Source organism: Nothoprocta perdicaria, unplaced genomic scaffold (genome assembly GCF_003342845.1).
Source record: "Nothoprocta perdicaria isolate Ctin4 unplaced genomic scaffold, notPer1 scaffold_33, whole genome shotgun sequence".
Lineage (NCBI taxonomy): Eukaryota > Metazoa > Chordata > Aves > Tinamiformes > Tinamidae > Nothoprocta > Nothoprocta perdicaria.
Genome location: NW_020455566.1, coordinates 1,369,953 through 1,396,057, shown reverse-complemented (window position 1 = coordinate 1,396,057; position 26,105 = coordinate 1,369,953). Strand labels below are relative to the sequence as shown.

The window sequence follows — 26,105 nt, the reverse complement described above, 5'->3', positions numbered from 1 at the left end:
GGCTGGTTCTTCCATCTCCGCAGCCTGCGTTAACGGGGTGGCTTTGGGCAGTGCTCTGGGCTCAGCTGCTCGGCCCCGCGCAGCCTCTCTTGGGTTGGCAACAGCCCGCTGTGTCCTTGTCACCCAGCTCTTCGTCCCTGGTCGTGAGCTCTGGTTTCTGGAGAGGCCCATGGCCCTGCAGCCTGTGGAGGTCCCTGGGTGCAGGTGGCCTAGGACACCCAAGGCTTTCTGCTCTTGTTTCCACCTTGTGGAGAATTTACTCTGACCAAATTCACCTGGGCACGTTTGGGCTATGGAATCTGCGTTTGGGCTTTGCATTTACAGATCCCCCCGCAGCTGCTTGTGGGGCTTGCCCAGGTTCATCTCCTCAGCGCTGGGAGCCACAGGCCCCCCATAAATGGCAGAATAACCAGATGGGTCCGTTACTGTTGTTTTTCTCCAATTGCTTTGCTTTTAAGGATGCTCCTTCTCCAAGTGCTGCTGAGCTCGGACGCGCCGGCTCCGCCGCCGGCAGCGGGGCTGGAGAGGAGGTAAGACGGGAGCCGCCGTCCCGATTCCGCGGGCAGCTCGGAGCTGCCGCGGTCCGTGGCCGCTTGTCCATTAACTGCACGCCCAGCGCTGCATGGCTGGCTTCTGGGGTAACATCCCGGCGCATGGCCGGAGCCGCCGCGCTCCGAGGGGCCGCCCGTGGGCATCAATCCCTCCCGGCTGCCACGCTCCCCAGCTGGGCCGGGGGCTCCTCCTTGGCTGCCTTCCCTGGCTAATTAAAAAGGAAATTTGCTGCTGTCTTCACATTTTAATTGGTGCTCCTCCCTGCAGCCTGGTAGGACCGCGGTCTCCAGGCAGCTGCAGCCGAGTCTCAGAGCTTCTCTATTAGCAGTTATCCTAGAGCAGGTGGAACGGTTTGCTCCCTACCCGAGCTCAGGTAGGTTTTGGGGTGTGCAGTGGTTACAGAGTAGGTTCTCGCAAGTCCTGGGGCTTGGGCCTGGGCGAGTTGCTCTAGTTGGTTGCCGGCGGTGTGGACGAGCGTGTGGACGCGCTGTGGCTGCGATGGCATCGGGTGAGGGTGTTTCTAAAGGAGACCTAGGCAAAACGGAGCCGCGTAGCAGGAGGAATGAGCAGCGGCTGCTTGGGGGGCACGCAGGCTGCTCGAGGTGCAGGAATGCCCGCCGCTCGTCCGCCTCCGCCCGCTCAGAGCCGTGGAAGCTCCGGGCGCTCGCGCGGCCGCGCGGTGACGACACGGACGCCGTGCGCGGGGACGGTCGGACACCGCCGTGGTGGCCGGAGGTGGCACGTCCCCCACCTCCGCTGAGCCCGCGCTGCGGGGACTGGCGCAGAGGTGAGCGCGAGGAAGAAGCAGTTCCCAAACACGGGCCCGGGGCCGCGTGACCACCCTCTGCAAGGCCTCCTGGAGGTCCCACCTACACAGCGGCTTGCCGAAGGGAAAGGTATTCCAGCAATTCCCTCCGGATCCTTCCTGTCGCTGCGCGGAGGGGGCAGCAGCGGTGTCTATTTTCAGAGCGTGTTTCCGCTGTCCCATTTGCCACCCACACCGTCACCGTCCAGATCCTTTTCCAAAAGCTGTTCTCGCACTTGGGGCACTGTGAATTAAAACCAAGGGCCTTTCCTTAGCAAAGGCATCTTCTCGAGATCCGGTATTTTATCTTCCTGCAAGCCTGAGCGTAAAAAGCAAATATTTAAGAAGTGAGAGCTCTCCGTGCTTGGCAGGGCCGTCTCCCCTTGCGCCGCTGGAAGCTCTGCTGCGTGTCGGGCTGGCCCAGCACGTGAACCTGCATTGCTCGAGCTAATCATTGATGCAGGGAATGGCCTTTTCCCATGGGAGGCGTTTGCTCTCGGATCCTCCTCCCTCCTCTACTTGCGTTTGTTGTTTACAGTTTATGCTTGTAGGTGCTGTTGGAGGTCCTGTCCTTATTCCCATTCCTGTTGCAGGAATGGGAATAAGGCTTTTTGGAGCCCCCCTAGAAGGTCCAGCTGTCCAAATCGGGAAGCCAACAGCGAAATAACCTTTTACATGCACAGGCTCCTACCCAAAGCTGCTTCTATCTTAGAGATACTAAATATACGGATGGTTTAAGAGTCTCCCATAGTTATTTCTTTATTCAAGACTGTCGTGCATTTACCTCCTGCTGTTCTACCTTTCCCCCCCCCAGTTCTTTCCCTACTAAACCCAAGGGTTGTGTTAACCATTGCAAAATACTCCTGGAGTCCCTAACCCATGTGCAAACAAAGCAATAATTTGTTTTAGCCTCTGTACTGGCTTTGGGCTACGTGCTCATAAGGAGCCCACTGTGACGTGAATCTGCTGCCCTTGGAGGCTGGCCCTACAAACACAGAGCGAGTAGACGAAGGGACTGGGAAGGATATTGAGCTATTCCAGGGCTAGATTTTTCCAAGTGGGATCAGCTCCTGTCCCCTTTTAGGACTTAATGCTTGGAAGGGAGACGGATGCAGCAGCAAAGGTGCTGTGCTGGGTGGATACGCTGCTAGGGTCCTGTCCCAAAGACCCTTTAATTACAGGTTCTGTCAACCTGCTGCGTCAATGAGTGAAAATAACCTTTGGCTCTGCGCCCTTGCTGATGCCAGCAGTTGCTCCTGGGTGTTGGTGCCTCTTTGGAAAGGTTTCCCCAAGATTTTCTTCCCTAAGCAGAAGGTTTCAACCTGGCAGGTTCCCCATCCTGCTGCAAGGACCGTCTACCTGCTTTGGGAAATGCCCTTTGGAAGGGAAGAAGGCCCCAAAGTGGGGGATGAGGGGGGCTCTGAGGCAAGGGGCGCTTGGTGGTGGGTCTTTGCTGAGGATTTGGGTGGCTCCAGCCTCGGGTTTCCAGAATTCCTGAGCTGTTGCTGCCTGGGTGGGAACCCCCTTGTGATGACTAAGGTCTGACTGGAAATCAGCTGCCTCCAGGCTGCTGCCAGCGCCGCCTTTGTCACCAGCCGCTAGTGAGAATTTAGGGGAAGTTTGTCAAATGGGCATTTTTGTGCGAAACTGAAGTGCTTTTTAGTTTAAACTGGGCTGCTGGAGCTGCCATTGACTGTTTCCTGGGTTTGATCCACCAAGCCAAGCTCGGACCATTAGTGTTAGGGTCCTTTGCTGTCTCAGAGCTCTGAGGACTGCCAGAGTAGCAGTAAATTGGAGGAGGCCCTTGGAAATGGCTTTATAATGCCTTTTCCATAACAAAAGAACAGGTTTTTCTTCCAGGAAGATACAGAAGCTGATTACCTTATGTGGCGCTATGAATTATGTATATAATAACATAACTGTTTTGTGCAGTATAATAGGAGGGAGCCAAAGTGGTAAAAGTGCCTCAGATTAAGCATTTAATTACAGCAAAAGGATGCTAATTTGCAAGCGTGCATCCTACTGTTCCTTAGTCAAAGCTACAGGCGGCTCGTGCAGATCTCATTTGAGACCATTTGACTTCTAAACAAGATGCAGTTTGCCAACAATAGGACATATTTTCATATAGGTTCACGGGCAGGTTGACTGCGCTCGTCAAGGGGGCAAAATGCACCGGGGGGTTTCCTGGTGGGAACCTTTTGCGTGCACATTTGCAGTGGACATTGCAGTTTTGTGGGAATAATTTGCCGAGTGCTGCCAGGGCGCTTGGGGCTCTTAATGGGATGTCTGCCTTGTCCTTCTGCCTGCAGATCAGTTATGCATCAATTAGTTGCTGTGGCGTTTAGGAAAATGAACCCCCAACAATTCCCTCCCTTTTGTCCCCAAATTAACCCACCAAAACAGCAGAGCCTCCTTGATCTGAGCTGGTGTCTGAACTCTTGCTGCTGTTCTCCCCTGCTCTGTAAGCAAGTGTTTTGCAGAGATAATTTGCTGACCCTCCGGAGACCTAGGAATTCCACAGCACCCATTTCCAGCGGCTCCTAGGGCTGTTGGAGCGAACGGCAATGCGGTTTCTGCAGATGGAGCTGCCGGGAGGAAAGCAGAGGTGAATTTTGCTGGGCTTAGGGTTTAGTGGCTAAGCCGGGGATGTGCTGGGAATGAGATGCTCTGGCCTTATGGGCTGGAGGGAGCAAGATAGGAGCCGAAACTGCTGTGGTGAGAAGTTTCCTACCCGCCCTATTGCTCCGACCAATCTTTCTCCTTGTGTTAGGAGATAAGACATTGTAGGACGTGTAATCAATCCTCTGGGTAATTCCAGCCAATTCACTGGAAAATAGGGAGCGTGGTATTGCCGTGGCTCCGTAAGTAGGGCATGGAGCACGAGGGGAGCGTTTTGCCTGCGGATTCTCCGGCGAGAGGCTTAGCGAGCTGGTTTTGTTGGGCTCGGGCAGAAGGGAAGCCTGCCCTGGAAGCAGAGTTAGGTGGGTTTGGGATAATTGAAGTGATTTGTGGTGTTGCTGGGTTTTTATCCTTGCTCACGCAGCAGCAAGCTGCCTGCCTTTTTAAAAATAACCTGCACGTTCTCACGCGTGCGCGTTGCAGGATGGTGTTTGCTGGGGACGGTGTTTGTCGGGCTCGGGTTGATGCCGTTTCCGGGCAGCACGGTGCCGGCGTCCCCCTGTGATCGGTTTTCTTTGTGCCTGTGCTGGAGAAGCACCTGGCTCTGATTTCTGGAGGTGCCTTTGGTCTCTTGAAGCCCTTGAGCGCGACAAGGAGCCCGATATGGATAAGGAGCCCGTGGGACAGGCGGTTACTGCCGCTCGCTCCTCCTTTGAGGACTGCTTGGGAAGAGCAGTGCTCCTTCTCCAGACTGGCTTTGCCTTCCTGCAGAAGGCATCAGCCTGCAAATTCCTAAAGGGTTGGCTTACAAAATCCGTGTTTCTCCGCTCATTAAAAGCAGCAGCACTGGTAAAACTGACCGAATTCCGTGTTGTGGCTGGGGTTGGCCGCGCTCGCTCCGCCAGCTGTTCTCTTTCCCAGCGGAGCGCTGCAGGCTTTTCGAGGAGCGGCCGCCTTGCTCCCGCCTGAGCTGTCGCCTGGGGGCTGTGCGGGCCCGGGCGCCGGGATCGCGGGGCTGCGCGGCGCTTTCCCTGGAGCATCCCGGCCGATCCCGGCGCCGTGTCCCCGGGGCGCTGCGCGGCGCCGCGGCCGCCAGGGGGCGCGCGCGACTGGGCGGCGCGGGGCGGGGCTTCCTCATTAGAGCGGCCTCATTAGCGCGGGGCGTGGGCAAGGGGGCATTTAATAACAGGCGGTGTCCCGAGGAGGAATCCTGGAGGAAAGCGGGATTCTTGCTCACCGGCAGGCCGGGAAACAGCTCCGGATCCCCTTTGCTCTGCACCTTCTAGTGAGGCAGCGAGGGACGTGTTTGCAAGCCCCGTTGGAGCCCACGTGTGGCGAGTCCTGAGGACATCCTGCGGGATGGACGTGCTGGGAACGGCATCCGACAAGGGCCGAGGATGGACGAGAGGCATCAAGAACGAATCGGGCATCCCACACTGCCTCTGAAACCTGTATAAAATATACATGTTTATATACACGCAGACACATGCTACAACAAACCGCAGGAATGATTTCTGCTGGAGTTCACCCAAAATTTCGAGCAAGTGCCCCCCTCCCGCTTTGATCTTCACGTTAAATCTTGGAGACGTTAGTGTTAATAACGAAAGTAGGCAGGGCTCCGTCCCAGGGGGAATGCGGGAGTTTGCTCGGGCATCCAGTGTGCTGCAGGGGTTAAGTAACATCTTGCTTTAGGGAGGGAAGGGGGGAAAAAAAATCTCTTGGAGTAATTAACTTAAGATGCTGACACTAATGAAGAGGCTTTTCTTTGGGGGTGGTGGGAATCCCCTGTTGAGTCAATGACATTAGGGCCTTAGGAGCGATTCTGCAATTATTAGGCTCAAATGATGTTGAACACAAAGTTAATCCTGTTATCTCCTTCAAATATTGAGCAAACTGCTTGTTCTGGGTAACTCTGTAATGGGATTATTCTGGCGAGCCTGGCACCCTCAGAACGCTGTATCTCGTCAGATTTTTCCCCCCGTATTTTCCTGTTAAAAGCAGTGATCCCTATTCCCTGTGTGGGTTTCGGTCGTGAGTCTGGGGCTCCGAGGTACTGGAACTCCGCGGAAAATGGGCTGAGCTCCTGTCCCAAGCCACGTGCAGCAGGGATGCCCTGAGCCTGCTCCTAAACACATCCCTAGGAGAAGATCCCAAGGGCCAGGGCAGGTGCCAAATGCGCTTTCCCTTCGCGCCGCCTTCCGGCATCGGGAATCGGCAGCGCACTGCTGTGCTGGAGGCCGTTCCCGAGCTGCCGGATCGACCGGGCCTGGTGGAGCAAAAGCTGCTTGGAAAGCTGCTTTCACATCCCTGCTAGCCCCTAGTGTTTGCTCTGAACAAACGTCATGGATACTTGGAAAAAAAGCATCTTTGGAGCCGATTTCTAAGGCAGCTGTGTGATAAATTCCAAGGTAAGGAAAGGCAGGAAGGCGGAAGAGCCGAGCACCATAAAGGGGAGGGAAGGCGAGAAGCGCTCGTGCACGGTCAGGCTCTCGCTGACGTTTGTTATGGACTCGATTGTTCTCCTGTTGGTCCCGCGGCCCCCTGACATTCAGGGGCCTCAGTTCTGGGCTGGGGTGGACGTCGCACTTGGGGACAGTGGGGCTCTGGCTGCCAGGACAGCTAATGTCCTCGAGTAGGGAGGTGCAGAAGCTGATGAAATCCGGCTCTGCTTTCAGTCACGGGTGGGAATCACGTCCCACGGGAGGTGAAGGGACGCACCTTGGTGAGAACGAGGATTTAAACCGAGTTTCAAAGTTAGGGGAAAAACGTTTTTCTCTCTGTTCTGTAGCCAGACGCTGAGTTAATACTGGAATAGGCCCTTTCCTTTTAGCATCTTAGTGGAAGTTGCTTTTTTCCTTTAACACTGAGAATTATTTTGGAAGCTCCCAAGAGCTTCCTTTAAGCAGGAATAGGCTGCAGGGCTGCTGGTGACTCATGTTTCCGGGCTCCTGCAAGGAAGGCAGCAGGAGGACGCAGGCTGACGGCGCCAAGGACCCGCCGGGACGCCAGGTGACGTGCCCAGAGCCAGCCCGCCCTGCTGGGGACAAGCAGCGGAGTTCAGCGCCTTCAGCATCCCCTCCAGTTTCAGGCTCTCTGGTGAGCCCTGGGTCGCTGTTCCTGCAGCGAGGGAGGGAGCTCCTTCTGCAGCCTTGTTTAAATGGGAATCCAGCCCAAGAACTGTTTTTTGGTGTTACGAGCAAAGTTCATGGGACGGGAGAAATGATTTGGTTACATTTGCCCACCAGAACTGAATAACTTTTGTGCACCAATTAAGAGAAACTTGCTCTAACATCCTTGCTGAAACCGTTTCTTGAAAATAAGCTTGTTGGATTCATGGTTTTCAACCGTGAAACTTTTTCAACTTTTCCTTAAGTTCCTGTGGAACTTTTGGCGCTTCAGTTTGCGGCCGTTTCCTCTAGTTCTATTGCTGGCCACCACTGCAAAGAGGCCGCCCGATCCTCCTCACTGCCTCCCTTGAGGTATTTGTAGACCCTGCTCAGGTCCCCCCTCAGCCTCCTCTTCCTCAGGCTGGACAGGCCCAGCTCCCTCAGCCTAGACCTGGTGCTGCCCAGTCTAGCTGCTGTGGACCTGGTGGTGGGAGCTGCTCGGGTGCACGGAGGGTTCTGCGTCGTGGCTGAACCTTCCCAGCCTGTCCGTGTACGTCCTCCCACACTGCGAAATGTGCTGAGCAGGTCTGCAAATATTTGAGCTCGTCCTTGCAGAGCTGGCGGCTGCTGCGCAGGCTGCTCCTCACGTTTGGGCTGTGGTGGTTGTTGGACTACAGTGGGTTATTGGACTACACTGGTGGGTTCTGTGACTACAGTCAAACCTGTTGCCAGCAGGAACGGTGCCCTTTGAATCTGACTGTAGGCAGCGGTACCTGCAGCGGTGCAGAGAGCGTCTGCGCTCCTGCCGCAACCGTGAGGAGCAGCGAGCAGGACGGAGCCTGGCAGGAGCCTCTGCTGCTTTGAGGAGCTGCTTGTGCCCAGTCATGGCTGGGACTTCACTAATGCAGCAGCTGGGCCGCCCGCCAGGCAGGGGACACGGGACAAGGTGCACGGAATGAGACTTGGACTCTGCAGTAGCTGGGACAAACTTTGGGAAAAGCAGCTTCCTTCGAGGGTAGGGCTAGCTGTTCCTCCTGATCTCCGTCGGTGTTATCTCATCTCTTGACATTTCCTTTAATTATATGAAGTGGCCTTGACATTGTAAACAATTGCCATGGCATTGTCTGCACGGCTCTGTGAGTCAAGCCTGATGCATAAACAGGGCTTGGTTTTTGGGGACCAGGTCTGTGCGTCTCTAATGACCTAACCTACCTATTTGCAAGGATCGTTTATGCTTCTCAGGTCATGTTCTGCAATGGTGCCTAATGCTGCTTCATGTTGGGCTTTTACAAGAGCTTTTAGGAGAAAAATAAGATGCATTTGGGCAAGGATTGGGGTTTCAAAAGGATCCTAGGAGGGTCAGAGACATCAAGCTCACATTTTGCTTTAATGGGGCCTCTCTATAACTTGTTCCCAGGTGATCCAAGGTGCAAAACCAAGCACGGCTTCAACCACGTCAGCAGCAGCCTCTTTCTCCTCGTGTTTGAACCTTACGCGTTGCCGCTGCCCGGAGACACCTTACGTGTTGAGCAACCGTAAATATTTGGGGAGGGGAGGCCAGGCTTTGCTGGCTCTGTCTTGCTGATGGCTCTGGGCTGGGTGGGACCCGTGGTCGGGACGCGCCGCTGCTCAGGGTGGTCCGGGCTGCTCGCATGAAATGCGTTTGGCGAGGTGAGCATCGCCAGCGTTATCTCCTTCCTTACCCAGAGAATAAAGCTTGTAGCGACATGAATCACAAAGTTGATAAACTGGACGGGTTCCTCTCGGAGCTGCTTTTTTGGTATTGTGCAAATATTTATTCGCATTGTTTCAAAAGGCATATTTGTGCAATAGATGGAGGTCAAACCTGTAATTATCTGCGGGGTTCATGCTGGAAGAAATGGCTTATAAAAACACACGGCGCTGGAAGCAGGAAGCTCTGGCACCTCGTGTTGGTGCAGGAATCTGGAGCAGCGGCTGCAAATCTCCGAACTTCTGTGAGTTTGGAGTTGCATCAGTGCAAAACATGTTGTCTTCCCGAATTTCTGAAGCGACTTGAGCCAAGGCTGCCTGCGAGGCCTTTCCGCCCCTAAACCGCGGCAGAGGATTTGGATTGCTCCTCCAAACGCGTCTGCTGGAGCTGATCGGAAGCAGAGCGTGTTGCCAAGCTTGTCCTGCACGTTAATAGGGAGCTTCCGTGCATTAAAACCAAGCAGACTCGGCGACAAAGGTGGGAGCTCCCCAAAAGCTGGGGCAAAGCGCTGCTGTGAGGCGCCCTGGGCACGTGCAGGACCCCCAGCACCCGCTGCCTCCGGGCAGGAGTTTGGAAAAACGTAACCTGGATGGAGCAGCTCGGGGTGCCGAGGGAGCATTAGCTGCTTTAATGCTTAAATCTGGGCACGTGAACTTGTGCAAAACGCGAGCGCGCTCGTGAGATTCCCTGTTTCGGGATGAAACCCTGAGAGAGGGAAGGAGCGTTCGGGGAACGCGCTCCCTGCCCTCCTCGCCCGTTACCTGTGGGTGGGTTGACTGCAGGGTTAGGGATAGGCAGGGAAATTTGGGATGGATGTTTTAATGAAGCGGAGTGGGAATATCAGCTGCTTAGCCTCGGCCTGGACATTGCAGACCAGCTTCTGGGGTTAAAATAAAAGCTGCCTCTGAGGCTTAATGCAAATTTAATTTGGAGGCTTAACATTTGCTGTGCAAAATAGCTCTTCCTGTTCGTTTACCAGCTCCCATGCAGTGCATTGAGCCATTTCTGTGAGTTTTATAGCTATTATAAATGAATTTCTCCAACTTCTTTCTTTCGGGGGAGAAAAGGGGCTGTTTTGGCTGATGTAGAGGCTGTGAAGGCTTTGGGAGCGCGGCACGTTGCGTGTCCCGTGATGGGATCCTGTCACAGCCACGCTGCGCCTCTCCTCAAGGCACGGGGCTGCTTTGCAAAGGGCCACGTTTCCATCTGGACTCTAGTTTTCCCTCTCCATCTGTGGTGTTTCTGCAGCGGGAGACCTTAACTGCCATTAGCTTATGGGTTCCTCTCTGAATAGCTTGATTTCTGCCAACAGATATGAGTAATAAAAGAAGAGTTAAACGCGGTGTCTGCTGCTCCCTAACAATGGGATAATCAAAGTGATTTTCTCCATGGTTTTGCTTCCCAGTAACGTGGCTAGCAGTGACAGATGGGTATCCCGCCTCCGAGTGCCCGGCGGTTGGGAACGTGCCGTTGCTTCGCTAACGCCTGGCGCTTTTCTGGAGCGTGTCCTGTATCTGCTTCCATTGCCTTCTGCCCAGTGCTGCTTCTAAAGGCGCTCCAAGGTGCTCGGGAGGCTGTTCGTGGATGCTGAGGGATGGCAGAGCTGTGAATCACCGAGCTGGCCAAGACGGGACCGAATCTTTAATTTTCTCCCTGTTGCATTCCTTAGAGCTGCCCGACCTGCACGCAGCGAAATATTTAGCCCGTGTTGCAAGTAATTACAGCGAGTGGCGAGGAAGCCCTGGAGATGCTGCTGGTTGAATGGGCTCCTGTTGAAAGTTGCTCTTCCCGTACTAGAAATCCAGGCTCCGGGATATTCCTCTTGGTCCCTGCTCCTGCTCCGGTGGGTTTTCCTTAGCCCAGGCCTCGTGACCCCTGTTTTGGTGCTGAGGTTTTCCAGGAACACGTGCTCCGTGTTATTTGGAGCTTGGTGCAATGCTCTTCCTCCAGCTGTGCCCGCTCCTGCCCCACATCTGGCTCATGCTATGGGCACATGAGTGCAGCGCGTGGCGGTGGTGACCCCGTAGCATGGACACGGCCTTGTTTGAGGCCACTTCTCCCCTGCTTTGTGGGATGCAGGACCGGCTATGGCTGTGCCGGCCAATTGCCGGGCCAAGAGGCCTGGAGCGCTGCAGGAAATAGGAGTTTCCCATTTGGAAATTTCACAGGAAGTTTTAAGGAAATCATGTGGTTTAGGAACAGTTACCTCACTTTTGTCTCATCCAGACTCGACACTTTCTTTGCAGTATCCGGCGTGGGAGCAGCGGGGTGTCAGCTGCCGGGTAAATAACCCTTTTCCCTTTCCACGCGGAGTACGGGGCTGCATTTGGTGCTGCACGAGGAGAAGGGAAGAGCAGCACGTCACGGTGCTGAGGCCCTTCCAGGCCGACTGCCCAGCTTCCCAACCGTCCCCTTTCCCTTGGGTCTGCTGGCTCTGAAATGGCCACAAACAAAGCACCAAAAGCTCCACAGGAACATAAGGAAAAAATTCCTAACCGTGAGGGTGCCCGAGCCCTGGCACAGGCTGCCCAGAGAGGCTGCGGAGTCTCCTTCTCTGGAGGTCTTCAAACCCGCCTGGACGCAGCCTGTGCCCCGTGCTCTGGGTGCCCCGGTGTGTGCAGGGGCTTGGACTGGATGATCCCTAGAGGTCCCTGCCAACCTGAAGGATTCTGGCATTCCATGCTCTTAGGCATGCTCTGGTGTGGGTCCAGAATTGATGGTCTTTGAGGGGATCCAGAGCTCCTGTCTGGGTGTTCTGCTGTTCTGCCGAAGCTGCTGGAGATCATTGGTGAACAAACCACGATGAAACTCATCCAGAGCAGCGTTGCTGCCCCATTTTCTTCCCCTTTCCACCCGTTTTGGCATAATAGTCCTGTATTAACACATCAAGTGGCTGCATCTCCATGAAGCAAAGCCATAACCGCCCCGTCACTGAGGTTGGCGGCCGCTCCGACGGGCTCCTGAGGAAAACGCCCGGTATCGTTGGTTAGGAGCAGGCAGCTGGGCTTGGCGTGGAGGGGCTGATCCCTTCTGAATCAGGGAGCACCGACGTCTGAGTCACCACCCGTGAATGTTGTGTTTCGTGTTGGGGTGCACGGAAACGGCAACAGCAGCGGCCCTACGAGAGCAGCTAATATTTGTGCTCATTAGGAGGTTCATTAGATTTAAAGTGAAACAGTCCCGGGGAGTTTGGGGTTTTTTGCTTTTTTTTTTTTTTGCAGTGTGGATAAACAGCCAGTTACTATTGGAACGGCAGCTCCTTAATGGGACGGATGAAGTGGAGGGGGAGCTCTGGAGGAAAGTTTCCCCTGTGTCCTGTGCATCCCACATCGTGCCACAGACCTGTCTTGTTACCACCTTGCTTTAACCACCTGAGGCTCCCGAAATCCCGTAACGTTTTATGTAAATGGGATTGAACATTTGCTAAGGTTTCGGAGGCGAACGTTGTACAAGCAGTTATCGAAGCCCTATCCTTTTATTCCTCGTGAAAAGCTGTTCAGCACTGGGAGCTCTTCCTTCCCTGATGGTCCTTCCATGTCCTTGTGCAGCAAGGGCTATAACTGTTTTCTCACGGTTAGGCAGCCGGCCCTTCTGCATGATTCTGGGAATTTGGGGCAGTTGCTCCTTGTCCTCATTGGAATGTGACTTGTCCTTTTTTCCTGGATGTGCTTGGGGGCTGGTTTTGCCTCTCTTGGTAGAGCTAAAACTCCTCGAGAAGATGGTGCCAAATCCAGAGCACGAGGGCAGGAACATCCTCCTCTTTGTATCCGCTGGTGCAGAATTTGTTCCCTTTCTCTGCAGAGATTAAGGTGCGAGATGGACTGACAGGTCTTCCTGGCCAGAGTCTCTCTTGAAAACCCCAAATCACCCTAATGTCCCTCTTTTCTCAAGTCATCCCTGTTGTGCTGGGATGGTTTTGGGATTCTCCCCAAGCCTCCTCCCCAAGGGGAAGAGATCTGTGATTGGCATCGCTAAAGATCGTGTGAAGCCTGAGCCCAGGTGCAAGTTTACTCACTTGGAGATGACTTCCAGGCTCCATCTCCTACCTTGTAGGTCTCTGCCAGGTGACTCCATGCTTAATTGGCTTTAAAATGGCTTTTTCTTTGTTTCAAAGCAGAGCGTGTCAAACGAGGCAGAGGATCCCTGTGAATCAGGACTTTTCTTGCCCTCAGTGAAAACCAGCAGTCCCTCCAGGGAGCGGGGCAGGCAGCGCGGGTGCCGGTGCGAAGCGTTTGCAGGAATGTGCGCGGGATGGAGCGGAGAGGAGGCTCCCGCCGGCCCTGCCGCCCGCCCGGGACGGCGCGGGAGCCCTGGGGACGCTGCCGGCCGCGACACAGAGTCACGGTGGCGCTCCTGCAGGTGCCGAGGGTGCAGCGGAGACGGGCAAAGGTCTTTCCACGTTTGACAGCTGGGTTGCACCCGGGAGGAGCGGAGCCGCGAGCCCATGGTGCATCTAGCACCCGAATGAAGATTTCTGGATTAAATCCTCTATTTATTACGTATCTGGCCAGGTGCGCCTCAGCTGAGGCACTTGTGAAGTTCCTTTGACTCCCTGGAGCCTGCAGCACCTCGGGTGCTTGCAGAATACCCTGTTTTACCCATTCTCAGCGTTCTGGTTGGCGTTTTGCCCTCTTACCCGCTCGGCAAGCGGAGCTCCAAGCGGCTTTCCCGCGGCCGCTCCGTGCTCCGCGCCGGGGGAGTCCGTGCTTTGGGATTAGGGGCTGAGCGCGCCGGGCTGTCTCCTCCCCTTCCTGAGCTGGCCGCGTGCGCGCGCGCTGGAATGACAGGCATTCCTGCTCGGAGCGAGCTGGCACCGCAGCTTATTTATGAGAATCAAGTGCCTGGCCCTGGGGTACGGGCAGGAGAGACCTGCGCGGAGCCGGCAGCCGCCTCCTTCGCCGGCGCCAGATCCTCTCCCGGAGCAAGACATGGATTTATCCTTTTGAAAGACTTCAGCAACTCCCTCAGCACGGGCTCTCGTGTATTTTTTCCCTCCCGGCCCCGGAGAGCTGCCTAGCGAAGGAGCTAATGGGGCAGCCGCACTTCTCGAGACCGGTCAATCCAGCTGCTGGGGGTGAGTAATGGAGGGCGAGGGCGGCGGAGGAGCGCGGGGATGGGAGCCGGGCTCGCGCCACCTGCGCCCGCCGAGCGCCGCCTCCGTGCCCGTCTGCGTGGCGCTGCGCAGCCCGTGGCCCCGCGTGTCCCCACTGCCGGCATCGCCCTCCTCTCCACGGGCTCCCTCCGCCTCTCCCGAGCGGCGATTCAGCCCGTGACAGTCGCCCTGCACTCGAGCTGCCTCCTTGTGCGCCGTGTCCCCGGCTTCTCGGGGCAGCACCAATAGTCAAGAGGGGAGGACGAGCTCGAGTCCCCTCCTTACGTGTTTTCCATCTCTTATCTTGCCAGACACCGCTAGGCTTGAGTTTTAGATGCTGTCGTTTGATGGGGAGGGAGAGTAGCCGGCTTTAGCGAGTCCAGCCCTTCCTTTAAGCCCTGCAAGGGGAGCTCCTTGCAGGGCGCTGCAGCTCAGCATCGTTTCCTGTCCTCGGGGACTCCGCCTCGGCTCCCCTTCCCAGCTGCGGGGCTGGAAGAGGAGCCTTGGATCTGGGGGCCGTTCCCTTGCGTCCCGTGCGGACTTGGCGCTGGCTGTCGGGGTTGTGTTGCCACCTCTCGTGTTGGTGGAATTATCCGATTCTCGCAGAAACCCTCGCCTCTTGTGCTCCAGGGAGCCCCCTGAGGTGCAGGTGACCTGTTTGTTCTTTCTTACTTGCCTGCCTGGTATTTTGCTAGGTTTAGCTTAAACCGGTGACTTTCTTCCTCACCCCCAGCTTGCTCTCGAGCTACTTTTGTTCAAGAGCCGCTAAAAATAAGCGGTGTCAAGAGAGTTGGAAGGGGGAAGTAAAACTTCAGTGTTCTTTGAACCGTCCGTGAAGATGAATAGCATCTTCTCCTTGGATTTACGTGCTGATGGAAGGCAGATCTGTGCAGTTTTGGAGTGGGAGACGAGGTGGCTCGGAGCAGACAGGCAGCAGAGCCCACGCTCCGCGTCCTGCAGCTCTGCGGGCTCCTCCAGCACATGTGGTTCCTCTTGGACAACCTGGACTTGCAGAGATGGTTTTTGCATCGACTTTGGCAGGATGCTGCTGCGAACCAACCTCGTGAAGACGACGTTTCCATAAAAACAAGGAAGCCGAGTGCTGGGCCCGCTGGAGCCACCTTTGCGAGCGCAGCCTCCTGTTGCTTTCGGGTCGGGATTCACGTCTTCCCCGGACAGCTCAGCAACACACGGACTTTTGAAAACTGTTATAGGAAGGTAGGGGCATTTACCCGAAAGTGCTTTTTTTGATGCTTTAGCCATGACAGCGTTCCCATCAACAGCCCCTTTGTGTTTGCTGTGCGAGTTGGAGCTGCTTGCTTGGAAGCTTTTCTTTGCTTTGGTTCTTAGCTCCTCAGCCTGGCACAGCAAGACCAGAGGCGACGGAGCCGAATTATTCCCCAGTCTGGGCATGACACTGTTTTGGCAACGCAGGATTTGCTGCAATCTCACAGCAGAGGCCAATGAGGATCCCACATGGGCTCCGTTTTGCAAGGCGGTCAGTCATCCTGTAGCTCTAGGTTCACACTCCGCTGCAAAATGCCCCTTTTAATGGTATAGCAGCGTTAAGCTGGTGCATATTGAGCTATATCACCGCAAGCTCTGGCTTGGGGTGGTAGCAAAGCTTCAGGTGCACGTGTTGCTTGTGGAAAACCCAGGTGAGCAGGCAGCAGGTCTGGGGCCGCCGCCTGCGCTCTGCCCTGCCGCGTTCCTGCAAGTGCTCTCCAGCGCTGCTTAGCTCTCAGCTCGGCATTTCCACCGGGCTCCGCTTCCACTGGCTGCTGCCGTCAGCACGGGAGCCTCGAGGCCACGACTTTGAGACAGAAATGGCCCGCGAGCTGCTGGGGAACTGAAACTCTACTCGCTCTTGTGGAAATCTTGTCGTAAATACCACCAATAAGACGTGGATGAGCTCCTGGGCGAGCTGACATTTAGGAATGGAATATGAATTTTCAGCGTCTGGGATGCAATTCCTTTATTTTTCTCTTTTTCCACCTCCTTCGGGCTTGCTTTGTTGAGGATCTCGAATCTTGAAGTGATTTTCTGCTTATGCAACCCCGAGCCGGCTGAAAACAAACAGACAAACCCTCCTCCGTGGCCGTCCTGGCTTTGGGTGGTGTGTGTGGCTGGGGTTAAAATGCTTTAAATTCACCAGAAGCAGTTTCTTACAGAAAAAAAATCTACATTAGATGCAGCTTGGCTTTCATTTTCATTATTCCATGTTACATATAAGGGATTTGGCCATGTCGGCGTTCAAGATGACCTTCAACAGGACCGAGGTGGTGCAGATCAGGTCACACCTGAGACCGCCGCCATGCCGTGAGCCAAGCTGGGAGCGAGGCGGAGGGAAAACCCATCCACCTTCCCTGGGAATGGCAGCAAAGGCTCCGGGAGAAGCCCATGGGCTGCGTCTTGTGCTCGCAGAGCCCGTGGAAGCCTCCGGGCGCTCCCGACACCGGCAGAAACCACTGCAGGGGAGACCACCGCAAGAACTTGCACCCAGCACGCGGTGCGGCCGGGGAAGAGGCTTCCTCCTCATCCCGCGGGCGTTTGGGAATCCCTGCGGGATTTGGGCGCGGGTAGCGGGCGGCTTTGGGAGTGCGGCCCCGCTCCCCTCGGCTATCGCTGCCTGAACGTGCCGTGCAGAACGGTGAAACAAGGTCCCCCCTCGGCCTGGGCACCCACGGTTCAGAGCTCGTTTGGAAGCTCTGAGCTCCTGGCGAGGCCTCTGCCGGCTTCAGCCGTGTCCCGTCACCTCCTTTAAGCTCTTCTGGATGTTCTCAGGGGGCTCTCCAGCCTGGTGCCTTGGATGTGCAGGTGAGCAGCGTTGGTGCCGAGGGCTCGGCAAGGCTTCCTCGTGCGTCTTGTGCATCCCTTAACATTTGGCTCCTCCTCTTCGCCCCGTTTCCTTCCCAGCACCCTGTGTTATGGTTTCTCAGCCTATTTCTCCAGCACCTGACTCGCGTAAGGAGGGACTTTCTGCCTTGCGTTGGAAAATGGCTTGGGGATCTCCTCGTACCTTGGGAACCTCCTGTACCTCGCAGAGCAGAACAAGGAGAGGCACCGAGGATGCACCTTGCCAAGACGCTCTTGTTGACCAAGGCAGCTTGGGTTGGAAATGTCCTTTTGCACAGATCTTTGGGGAAATCTGAGCTGAAAATGGGCTGTCCCCGGCCCTCCTCCAAGGGAGTACATGTGAGCAAGGAGGGTGCTTAAAATACAGATCACTGCTGATCCCACCCGTTCATTAGCAGCAAATGCAATTTATAATTGCATCATAACAGGCTATTTTAAGTGCCTGGTAATTAGGGAAGGTAAAAGGAAGAGGGGCGGAGGTGGCAGCGCTCGGCTCTCCTGGAAGCGGCCGGGGCTGCGATTTTGGGCAGAACGAATCCCGCTTGGATGAAGGTGGCAAGGGGAAGGAAGTGGCTTTTTGGCCTCAGTGTCCCCTCTGTTGTCAGCGAGAGGTTCGTGCTGTTTAGCAAAAGGCAACACGTTGTATTCGAGCCAAAGCAAGGGCGCTGGTGAAAATGGTTTGGGCTGGGCTTTGACGCTAGGAAGTGACAGACAACACCTGAAATCTGCCTCTTGAATGGCAGCTTTTAGAGCAGGAACTGGTTTTTAAAGGGTCAAAAAAAGGAAGATACCTTCATGTTGGACCAGATTTAAATCACAGAGCTTCTAAGTGGCAGCAGGGCAGCCCCAGCTCTGCCCGTCGCCCCGTGCTTTTCGAGCTTTCTTTTAACACCCCTTTGCTGAGCGCAGCGCTCCCCGTGCTCGCGAGCCAGGATCCCATAAGCCGCATTCCCTGGAGCAGCCCGAACGAGGGCCGTGCTTGAGCCGAGCCCGGCGCAGCCACCTGCAGCGGCGCCCTTCGGGAGCAGGGATCGCCCAAGCCGGGCTCCCAAAGGCCCTGTCGCCCAGGCTTGGGCTTGGCTTCCCGTGCAGCTTGTGCCCGGCGGGCGCTCGCTCTGCGCACCCGGGCGAATGCTGCTTTTCAAAGCAACCTGCACAGCCCCGAGGAGGGAGCTGCAAACATCCCAGCCATCCAGCTCGGGTTTCTGGCAGCTCCAGGGGCCGTTTCCCACCCGCCTACCCACCCCTTTTCCAGCCCCAAATCCCCAATTGCTACCGCCGCCTTCCCAATCCACCTCCCGCCCTTTGGGGGTTTTTCCCAGGTTTTTGCGGAGCAGCTCTGTGGTGGATACTCGCACCGCGGGCAGACCCGTTACTAGCCTGCTGCGTGTGCAAAGCACTGTTTCCATAAAGCCCTTTTTCCAGTCTTTTAGCCTCGGGAGATGGGATTCTTGGCTGGCCTCGCCGTGTGCCCCGGGGTCTCCGTCTTTTCCGCTGGTGCCTCTTGCCGGTTCCTTGGGGACGGGAAGGTCTCTGGTGCTCCCCGAGCGCTTTGCAAACCCCAAAGTGGTCCTGCCAAAGCCAAGGGACCTCAGCCTGGAAACAGCCCACAGAACGGGGGCCTGACATCACTTTAGCTTGTGTGTGCTCTTAATTTTTTTTGCAGGGGTTGCTGGATTCTGCTGATTTTTGAGCGTTCCCTTATGTTGCATGCAGCAAGTGACAGCAGCGGGCGAGCCAGGGCGCGCCGAGGGCCACCAGCTTCACGTTGCCTCCCGCAGCTCTGCTTAGCAAATCGCTCCCTTTGCGGGCTTCCCTGCTGAAGTGAAGTCAGAGCTTTCCTTGTGCGTGGCCCTTCCCTCCTCCGCGTCCTCCCGCCATTCTCCAGAGACTTCCAGGGCCGTAGGTGGAGCGCGGGCCCGCATTGTGTTGCTTTCCTGTGTCGTTGTTGCTCTTGGCCAGCTTTGCCGCCCTTATTTATAGAGGGGAACATGAGGGAGGCCAAGTGCATCCAGCTGTTGTGATGGGGCTGCTCGCTGCAGCGTGTGGAAAGGCTCCCTCGGGCCGGCTGGAAGGTGTTTGCGCTCGGGTAACCACTGCGTCTAGAGCAGTTGCGTCCAGCTGGCGACCAGGAGCGGCCCCAAAGCGCTTCGTGTTCCCTCGGCAAAGCTCTCCTGCGGCGCTCGGAGCCGCTCGCCGTTTCCTTAGCGAAGCTGCCTCCCTTTGCGCTGCCAGCATCGCAAGCGCCGCTCGCTGCATGAACGGGCGGCCCTGCTCCGTGCCGCGGGTGGCCGGCGGGCGCCGCGCTGCCCCTCACGTGTCCCCTTCCCTCTGCAGCTGAGGACGCGGATCACGGGCCGCTGGACGCCGGCATGGGGGTGGACGTGCTGGAATCGGGCGACACGACCCCCCCTACAAAGCGCAAGAGCAAGTTCTCCAGCTTTGGCAAGATCTTCAAGCCTTGGAAGTGGAGGAAAAAGAAAAGCAGCGACAAATTTAAGGAGACGTCGGAAGGTAGAGTCACGGGCTAGGCGGGAGGCCCTTCCTGCTCGGGGGAAATCCGCAATTAGCCAGCTGACTAATGAGAATGGCTTGTTCCGGGTGCCCGCGCACCACGGGTGACTCTGCCGGGCGCGGGGTGTCACCCGCGAGCTGGGCCGAAACGCGCCGCCGTGCCCACGTGCCCGTCGGTGGGAAACATTCCTGTGCGCGGAGCGTCCCCGGAGCCGCGGGCAGGGCCGCGGGAGCGCACGCCCCGACCTGCCGCCCTAACCCGTGCGAAAGCCAGAAATGCGAAGCCCGCCTTTCTCTGAAGGACTGCTGCCTCTAAACCCTGTTCTTCTCAAACCTCTAGCGTTGCCCTGTTTTCTGACTGCCTTTTTTCTTTTCTTTCTTTTCTTCAATTTAATACCAGTTTTAGAACGAAAGATTTCTATGCGAAAGCCGAGAGAGGAGCTGGTGAAAAGAGGGGTCCTGCTGGAAGACCCTGAGCAGGGTGAGTGCAAATAAACTTATTGCTCAGCTCTCTGTTCTGTGTAACCGCCTCCGATGTGCTCCCTCTCTTCCCCCTTGCCTTACAAATGTTCTTTTTTGGGGAGAAATGTAAGGGTCTTGTCAAAGTAAGTTTTCGGCTTGACATCTGGTTGATTTGGCTGCGTGTTGGGTGACGTTAGCACGAGGAGGGAGCTGGCAAGAGCAGACATCGCTCTAGTGACGTGCTGCAGAGCCCTAACAGCAGGGCGGAATTCGGGGTTTGCTCCTCGAAGGAAAACGCGGCCAAAGAGGAAGAGGAAAAAGTGGAGGTGAGAAGAGTGATTCTCAGACCAAACCACTGAAAGCAAAACAGATGAGAAGTCTCGCGTGGTTGTTTGCAGCTCTGCTGCGATGAAAGCCATCTGCAGCCCCCCGAGGGTACAAATGCTGGGCCGAAGGAGGAATTCACTGTGGTGGCAAAGAGTATGAGGTCACAGGATGAAACTGGGAAAGATCAAAGGCTTTGTGCGCCAAACTCGCGGCCAGAGATGCCAGAGGAGCCTTCCAAGCTGCAGGGGTGTAACAGGAGTGTGGCTAGGAGGGGGAATTATTTTCTGCTCAGAGTCATCTGATGGGGCTTAGAAAACAGAAGATGGTTAAAATCTGGACAAAGTGCAAGCCCAAGGTACAGGGGAGCAGTCGGTATCGTCAGGAGGGGTAGATTAGAAAGCGCATTATCTTAATCCCCTGCTCTGTGATTTTTTAAGACACTTGGGTGGTCACAAGACGGTGGTGGTAGGTTATTGTATTTGCTTGTAATTCTAAAACATGCCCTTCCAAGGCCAGTTAATTTCCTCAGCCAAGTTCTTGGGGGAGGAAAAGTGCCAGAAGTCCTTTGAGACGAGCAAGGAAGGAGGCAGGGTCGAAGAGCAGGGGAGGCTTCCACATGCAGCGTGGTGGTGGGAGAGGAGGTGGTCTGTGTGCTGCTGTCTGGCCTGGGGCAGGCTGCACTGAACACACTGAGCAAGGGGGGTCACGCTGGGCTGTCTTGGCCTTGCAGGAGGCCCCTGGGATGGAAGTGTGGAGGAAAGCGGCCTCCAGTGAGGCCGGGAGGAGCATTGCGCTCGGGCTGGGCTGGGGAGAAGGGCACGTGAGGGCTCCAGGGCTACCGAGAGCTGCAGCTTCTGCTTCTGTCTTCCTTGCTGAAGACTTGGGCTTAGCCAGAGGCAACTGCTGTTGCTATTAAAAGCTCCTGCTCTTCTCTGCAGTTTCAGCCTCGGCTGGGCAGGAAATTCCCTCTCCTTGCTGTCTTTGCATCCTGCCCTTCAGGGAAGGGCAGCTAATTAAGTGACGTGGGCGCTGCCCGTCTCCCCTTGGGAAGCTGCGCGAGTGCTGCAGAGGTGGAAGCACAGGCAGCTCTCCATGAGGTACCTCTGCTTTGGCTCCTGCATAACACCAGGTTGGGGAAGGACGGGGAAAAGGGGGCAGCAGAATAAATGCTCAAAAATCAGAGCAACACGAAGTGCCTGAGGTTTGGGAGACCCGTGATGCCGTCAAGGCGATTAAGGAGGTGGAGAATGGCTGAGCTTTTCCTCCTGGTGACTAGGACTCTAAACGCTCTCCAAAGCATCACGTAGCAGGACGGAGAAGAGCTCCCTGGGAAAAGGGAAGTCCTTTTAAAGTGTGGGGAACTTGGCACTACAATCTGCATGAGCAGAAATAGTTGAGATTCTGGAGATGAGCAGTTACAGCCGCTCAAAACAAAGGTAAAAGTGAGGAAATGCCTCTTCCTCTTGGCGGGGCATTTGCGTATACTCCTATCGTAGCTGTGGATGTGCCTCTGCTATGAGTGGATAGGGAAGTGGCTGGAGCAATTTATTGCTGACCATGGTTACAGCTTTTTGGAGGCTGTGGGATAGTGTTGGACATGCTAGTATTGCAGTTTTTAAATGGATGGTTGGTTAATAATAATAATAAGCCAATGAAGGAAGAAAACTCCATGGTGGGATACAGCACTGTGCTCTTCCGCTTCTTGCAAATGAAATCACTTGCTCAGCTTAAGCTAGAGTTGGTGTTGCTGTGCAGAAGGACGAGGGAAAACCAGTTGTTTCACAAGGCGAAGAGAAATAGGTGGGGATGGATGGTGTCCTGTCTTGTGCCTTCTCACTGTTCTGTTTTTGCTTCTCTCCCTTCCTGCCCACTTGCAGATGGTGAAGAAACAGAGAAGCTCAACCCCCCCGCACTGAAGAACGGCCACACGGTCCCCGTTGGGGGCCCTGGAGCCGGTAATTGGACCAGCCAAGAGGAGGAGGCCACCAAGCCGCCGAGCGCCGGGAAGCCCGTTCCAGCTGAGGAACCAAAGAAGCGGCAGGGTAGGAATCCAGGTGTTTGCACAACCGCTTGCTTCATATCCTTGCAGGACCAGCTTGGACTGGACTCTTCCATGGCTCCCTGGTCTCTCCGGTCTCCTCAGCTCCTCTGTGCTTTGCAGGCTCATCCAGCAGCCACCCCGGTGCGGAATCGGAGCCGCCTCCGGAGCCACATGTCCCCTGGCAGCCCCTGCTCCCTCCCAAGAGACCCCCCTCGGCTTCGCAGGAGGCGAACGAAGTGCAGCTGAAGGATCCCGGCAGCGGCGCCGCGAGAGCGGGCGCCTCCACCCCGGCCCCCGCAAGGACCCTCAGCCCCACGGCTGCCCCTTCCCCGGCTCCCAGGACCCTGCCCCTGGCTCCTGCCACCGCCAACACTACTGCTGCCCCGAGCGCGACGGGCACGGCGCCGGCCAAGCAGCCCCCCGTCCCCCCGCCCAAGCCCGTCAACAGGAACAGCAGCTCCGTCATCGGTAAGTGCCCTCGCCACAGCGTCCTGCCCTGCGTGCCACGGGGGGAGCTTTTAGCGTGATGCAGTCCGAGAGTCTGCTGTGAAAACAGTCCAGTTTGCACTTGGAATATCAGCCTGTGTTTAGCCAGGCCCGCCGAGGAGCCGGCCGTGACCGAGTGCTGTGCCCGGAGCCACCCTTCCGACTGCTGGGGGTGGTTATGGGCAGGGGCAGAAGCAGTGCAAGGTGGTGGGGAGGTGTTTCTGTGCTGCGTTTAAGGCAGTGTCTTTGAACATTTCGCTGAAGGCTGGAATTCAGCTCTGGACAGCCTGGATTGATGGATGGCATAGGGAGATTTTGGCCTCACCAGGGTGTAGTCAGTGAGATTGATGCCTTCAGGTGGTTTTGGAAGGTGGTGGAGGGGGAGAAGAAGCCCTCACGTCACAGCAGCCAGCCTGCATAATGCTCGTCGTTCCCGGGCACCAGCAACAGCAGAGAGGCCTGGAGCTGGCAGAGAGGGCTGCCACTTCCCCACTTGATACAGGCACTTTCTCTAAGTGGTCAGGGCACTGCTGTGCTGAAATCGTAAGTTTCCTTAATTCCTGACCCATAGATGGATGGAATAAAGGATAATTCGCCTTGATTCTTCCCGCTTAAAAATGAAATATTTTTTTTTTAGTACTAATTTTCCTAAGGCAAAAAGCCGGGGAGGGTTTCGTAATGCAGCTCTGTTTAGGAGGGTTTCTTTCCCTGCTCTATTTAAGATTCTCAGTGGTGTTAAAGATGTCCTGCGTGCTCGAGCTCTTGTGCAAGTGCCTTGAATCCGCACGATGGCCTGTTCATATTTCACTGACCTCCCGCTTAGCTGCGGACTGGATGAGCAAAGCCCAGTGCAGACCAACAGGGAGGTTCCTGGGAAGATCCAGGGGAGACATCTGTGCTGTTATTGCTGAAACCAGCAGCGTTACGCAGGCGTGGGCTGGGAGGCGGCGCGGAAAACCTTGCATCGAGTGGGAATTGCAGCTGGAAGGAGCCAGGGCCGCCGTTTGCGGCGTGAACAGCACCGCTTTGTTCTGCGTGGGGCTTCTCCGCGTTCGAGCAGGTTTTGCAAGTGGCCTTGGTGTGGTATGGAACGCCCCTGTGTCGCAGAGCCGCTCGATTAGCGTGCCCCAGCACCCCGTGAAACGCTCACTTGTTTTCCCTAAGCTGCTTGCGCACACCGCAGTATCTGCAGGGCCAGCAGCGCTTTTGCAAGGGCCACCAGCTCCGCAGCCACCTTGGTGCTGCCGATGGCTTTGGGGAGCCGTGGTTCCTGTAGCTGGTGGACAGGAACAGGAACAGGAACAGGGCAGGGGACAGTGCTGTGATGGCAGGTCCCTGCAGCTTGTGACACCGTGTGTGCTGGGGCCTTGTCACACTGGAAGGACACGGGCCACTCTCCTTCTGTCTCCTTTTCCTTCTGCCAGGTCCTTTTTGGCTTGGTCTGCCAGTCCCCAAAGGTGACTGCGAGCCCAGTCCCGCCTGGCTTTGAGTGCTGCCCAGGGGATACTGAAAACCCTCCTGTGCTGATGTTGACGGGAGCTGCGAGCACTCGGTGTTTTGCACAATCTAACCCTTAATCTGTAAGGGGAAAGTCTGAAAATGCCAAACATCCCAAAAATGCACCCACCTCTCCCTGGCTCCGCAGCATTATCTCGGTGAAACGCTGCTGCTTGCAGCACCCTCTTGTGGCACCAGCAGCACCGGTTCCTCCACGAGCTCGGCACCATGATCCACCTCTTTGAGATGCACAATAAGTTAGACCCCCTTTAAGCAAAGAAAATGACTTTTTGAGCCCAAGAAGCCATCACTATATGAATATGAAAGGATGAAAGGCTATAAACCCTTGAAACAAGAGCAGCCTCTACTGGTGCAGCTTCTTCCCTAGCAGCAAGGAGTGTGATCGGTTATAGCTGAAGTTATCCATTCTCTGGCATGGTCCCTGTGTCCCTTTCCAACTGAGAGCTCCTGTGTGGATCTGGAAGAGTTGTTTGCTGTAGTTGCAGATAAGCTTGCACAGGGCTTAAGGAATAGAGCGCCCAGGGCACAGAGCAAAAGCTCATCCTTGGGCAGGAGCTCCTCACAAGGCTTTCCAGGGCAGAGAACAGCAGAGGGGAGTTTCTCCTCAAGTGCAAGGGAGCTGTTAGCACCACCGAAGTCCGGGGTGCCCTGGGTGACCCAGATTCCTGCGTAGCACTGCAAGTGCAGCCATGGAGCACCCTGCGTAGCTGCGTTCCTCGCCAGGCCGTCCTTGGTCGAGCTCCATCTGTCGTCCTTGGAGGGCTGGTGCCGCCCGCTCGGGACCTCTCCCAGCCTGCCGGGCTCCTGCTCGCGCTCCCGAGGCTGCTCCCGGCTGTGGAAAGGGCAAAACGAGAGGTTGGCAACCTGGTGATTTCTGGCACCTTGTTCCGGTGGGAAAGCAGCTGCGTTTGCTCATTCCCAAGTACTTTGCTATTCTTTTTGCACCCTGAACGGTGCACCCCCTGACAAACGTAGTGACTTTTTCTTCCTTTCTTTCCAGCCGAACTCTCCCAAGCACTGAACAGCGCGCCGGGCTTGTCCAAGCCTTCCCCTCCGCTGCCGCCCAAGAGAGGCGTCCTGCTCTGCAGCAGCTCCGAGCCGCTTCCCGCTCCCAGGGCGCCGAGCGAGCGCGCGGCGAGTCGCCCGCTCCTGGTGCCCGTGGCGCCCGCCTACCCGCCGCCCTCGCCCTCGCCCCCGCTGCCCACACACATCCCGCCCGAGCCCCCGCGCGGCCCCCTGCCCCTCTCCAGCCCTGCCTTGGACCCTCCGCGCTCCCTGGAGCTGCCCAAAGAGACTCCTCCGCCTCCCGACGACGTCAGGAGCCTGGAAGCGCCGAAGAGGCCGGCGGAGCAGGGCTTCGGGGAGCCTCCCGCGCTGCCCCGGCTGCCCCCCGTCCCCTTGCACATCCGCATCCAGCAGGCCCTGGCCAGCCCGCTGCCCGTGACGCCGCCCGCCGAGGGCTCGCACCGGGCCCACTCGCTGCTCTTCGAGAGCGATGGCTGTGGGGAGGACAGCGGCACCCTGGGCCGCACGAGGTCCCTGCCGGTCACCATCGAGATGCTCAAAGTGTGAGTACCCGCCACGTGTGGCCTTTAGCAGCGCGATGGGCTCTGTTCTGGCGTTGGCCATGCTGGCCGGGGCTGTTTTCCTACGCTGTTTGTAGAAACCATTTTGCTTATCTGCTCAGTCTGTGCATGAGTCTCTTGAGGGATCTGTGCATCTTCTACATGAACCCTGGTTGTGGGATTTTACTGCTTTTAACAGCAAACATGCCCCAGAGGACTAATACAAGCCAATACCAGGGATCCAGACCTGTCTTTAAATTGTTGAGACGAAACAAGGTCTTGGGTTTCATCCATTCTTGGCCTGCTAATCCTTCCATCTTTGCAAAACAGGAGTCAGAGCCTTGCCTTATGCTGAACCTGAAGGTCCCAAACCGGGGCGGTGAGAGGGCTGCTCTTTGCAGAGAGAGATCTAACAATGTGCTTCTTGTT

The 26,105-nt window shown here is 56.3% G+C and overlaps 1 protein-coding gene across 1 annotated transcript in view; it reads left to right on the top strand.

Annotated features, from left to right (window-relative positions):
* The window catches only part of PHACTR4 (phosphatase and actin regulator 4), a 33,133-nt gene that overhangs the window by 1,441 nt on the left and 5,587 nt on the right, over window positions 1-26,105 (top strand). The window contains exons 2-6 of the mRNA XM_026043421.1: window positions 19,101-19,277; window positions 19,678-19,758; window positions 21,944-22,108; window positions 22,228-22,575; window positions 25,112-25,679. Coding sequence (XP_025899206.1) covers window positions 19,101-19,277; window positions 19,678-19,758; window positions 21,944-22,108; window positions 22,228-22,575; window positions 25,112-25,679 — 1,339 coding nt within the window. The remainder of the gene's footprint in view (window positions 1-19,100; window positions 19,278-19,677; window positions 19,759-21,943; window positions 22,109-22,227; window positions 22,576-25,111; window positions 25,680-26,105) is intronic.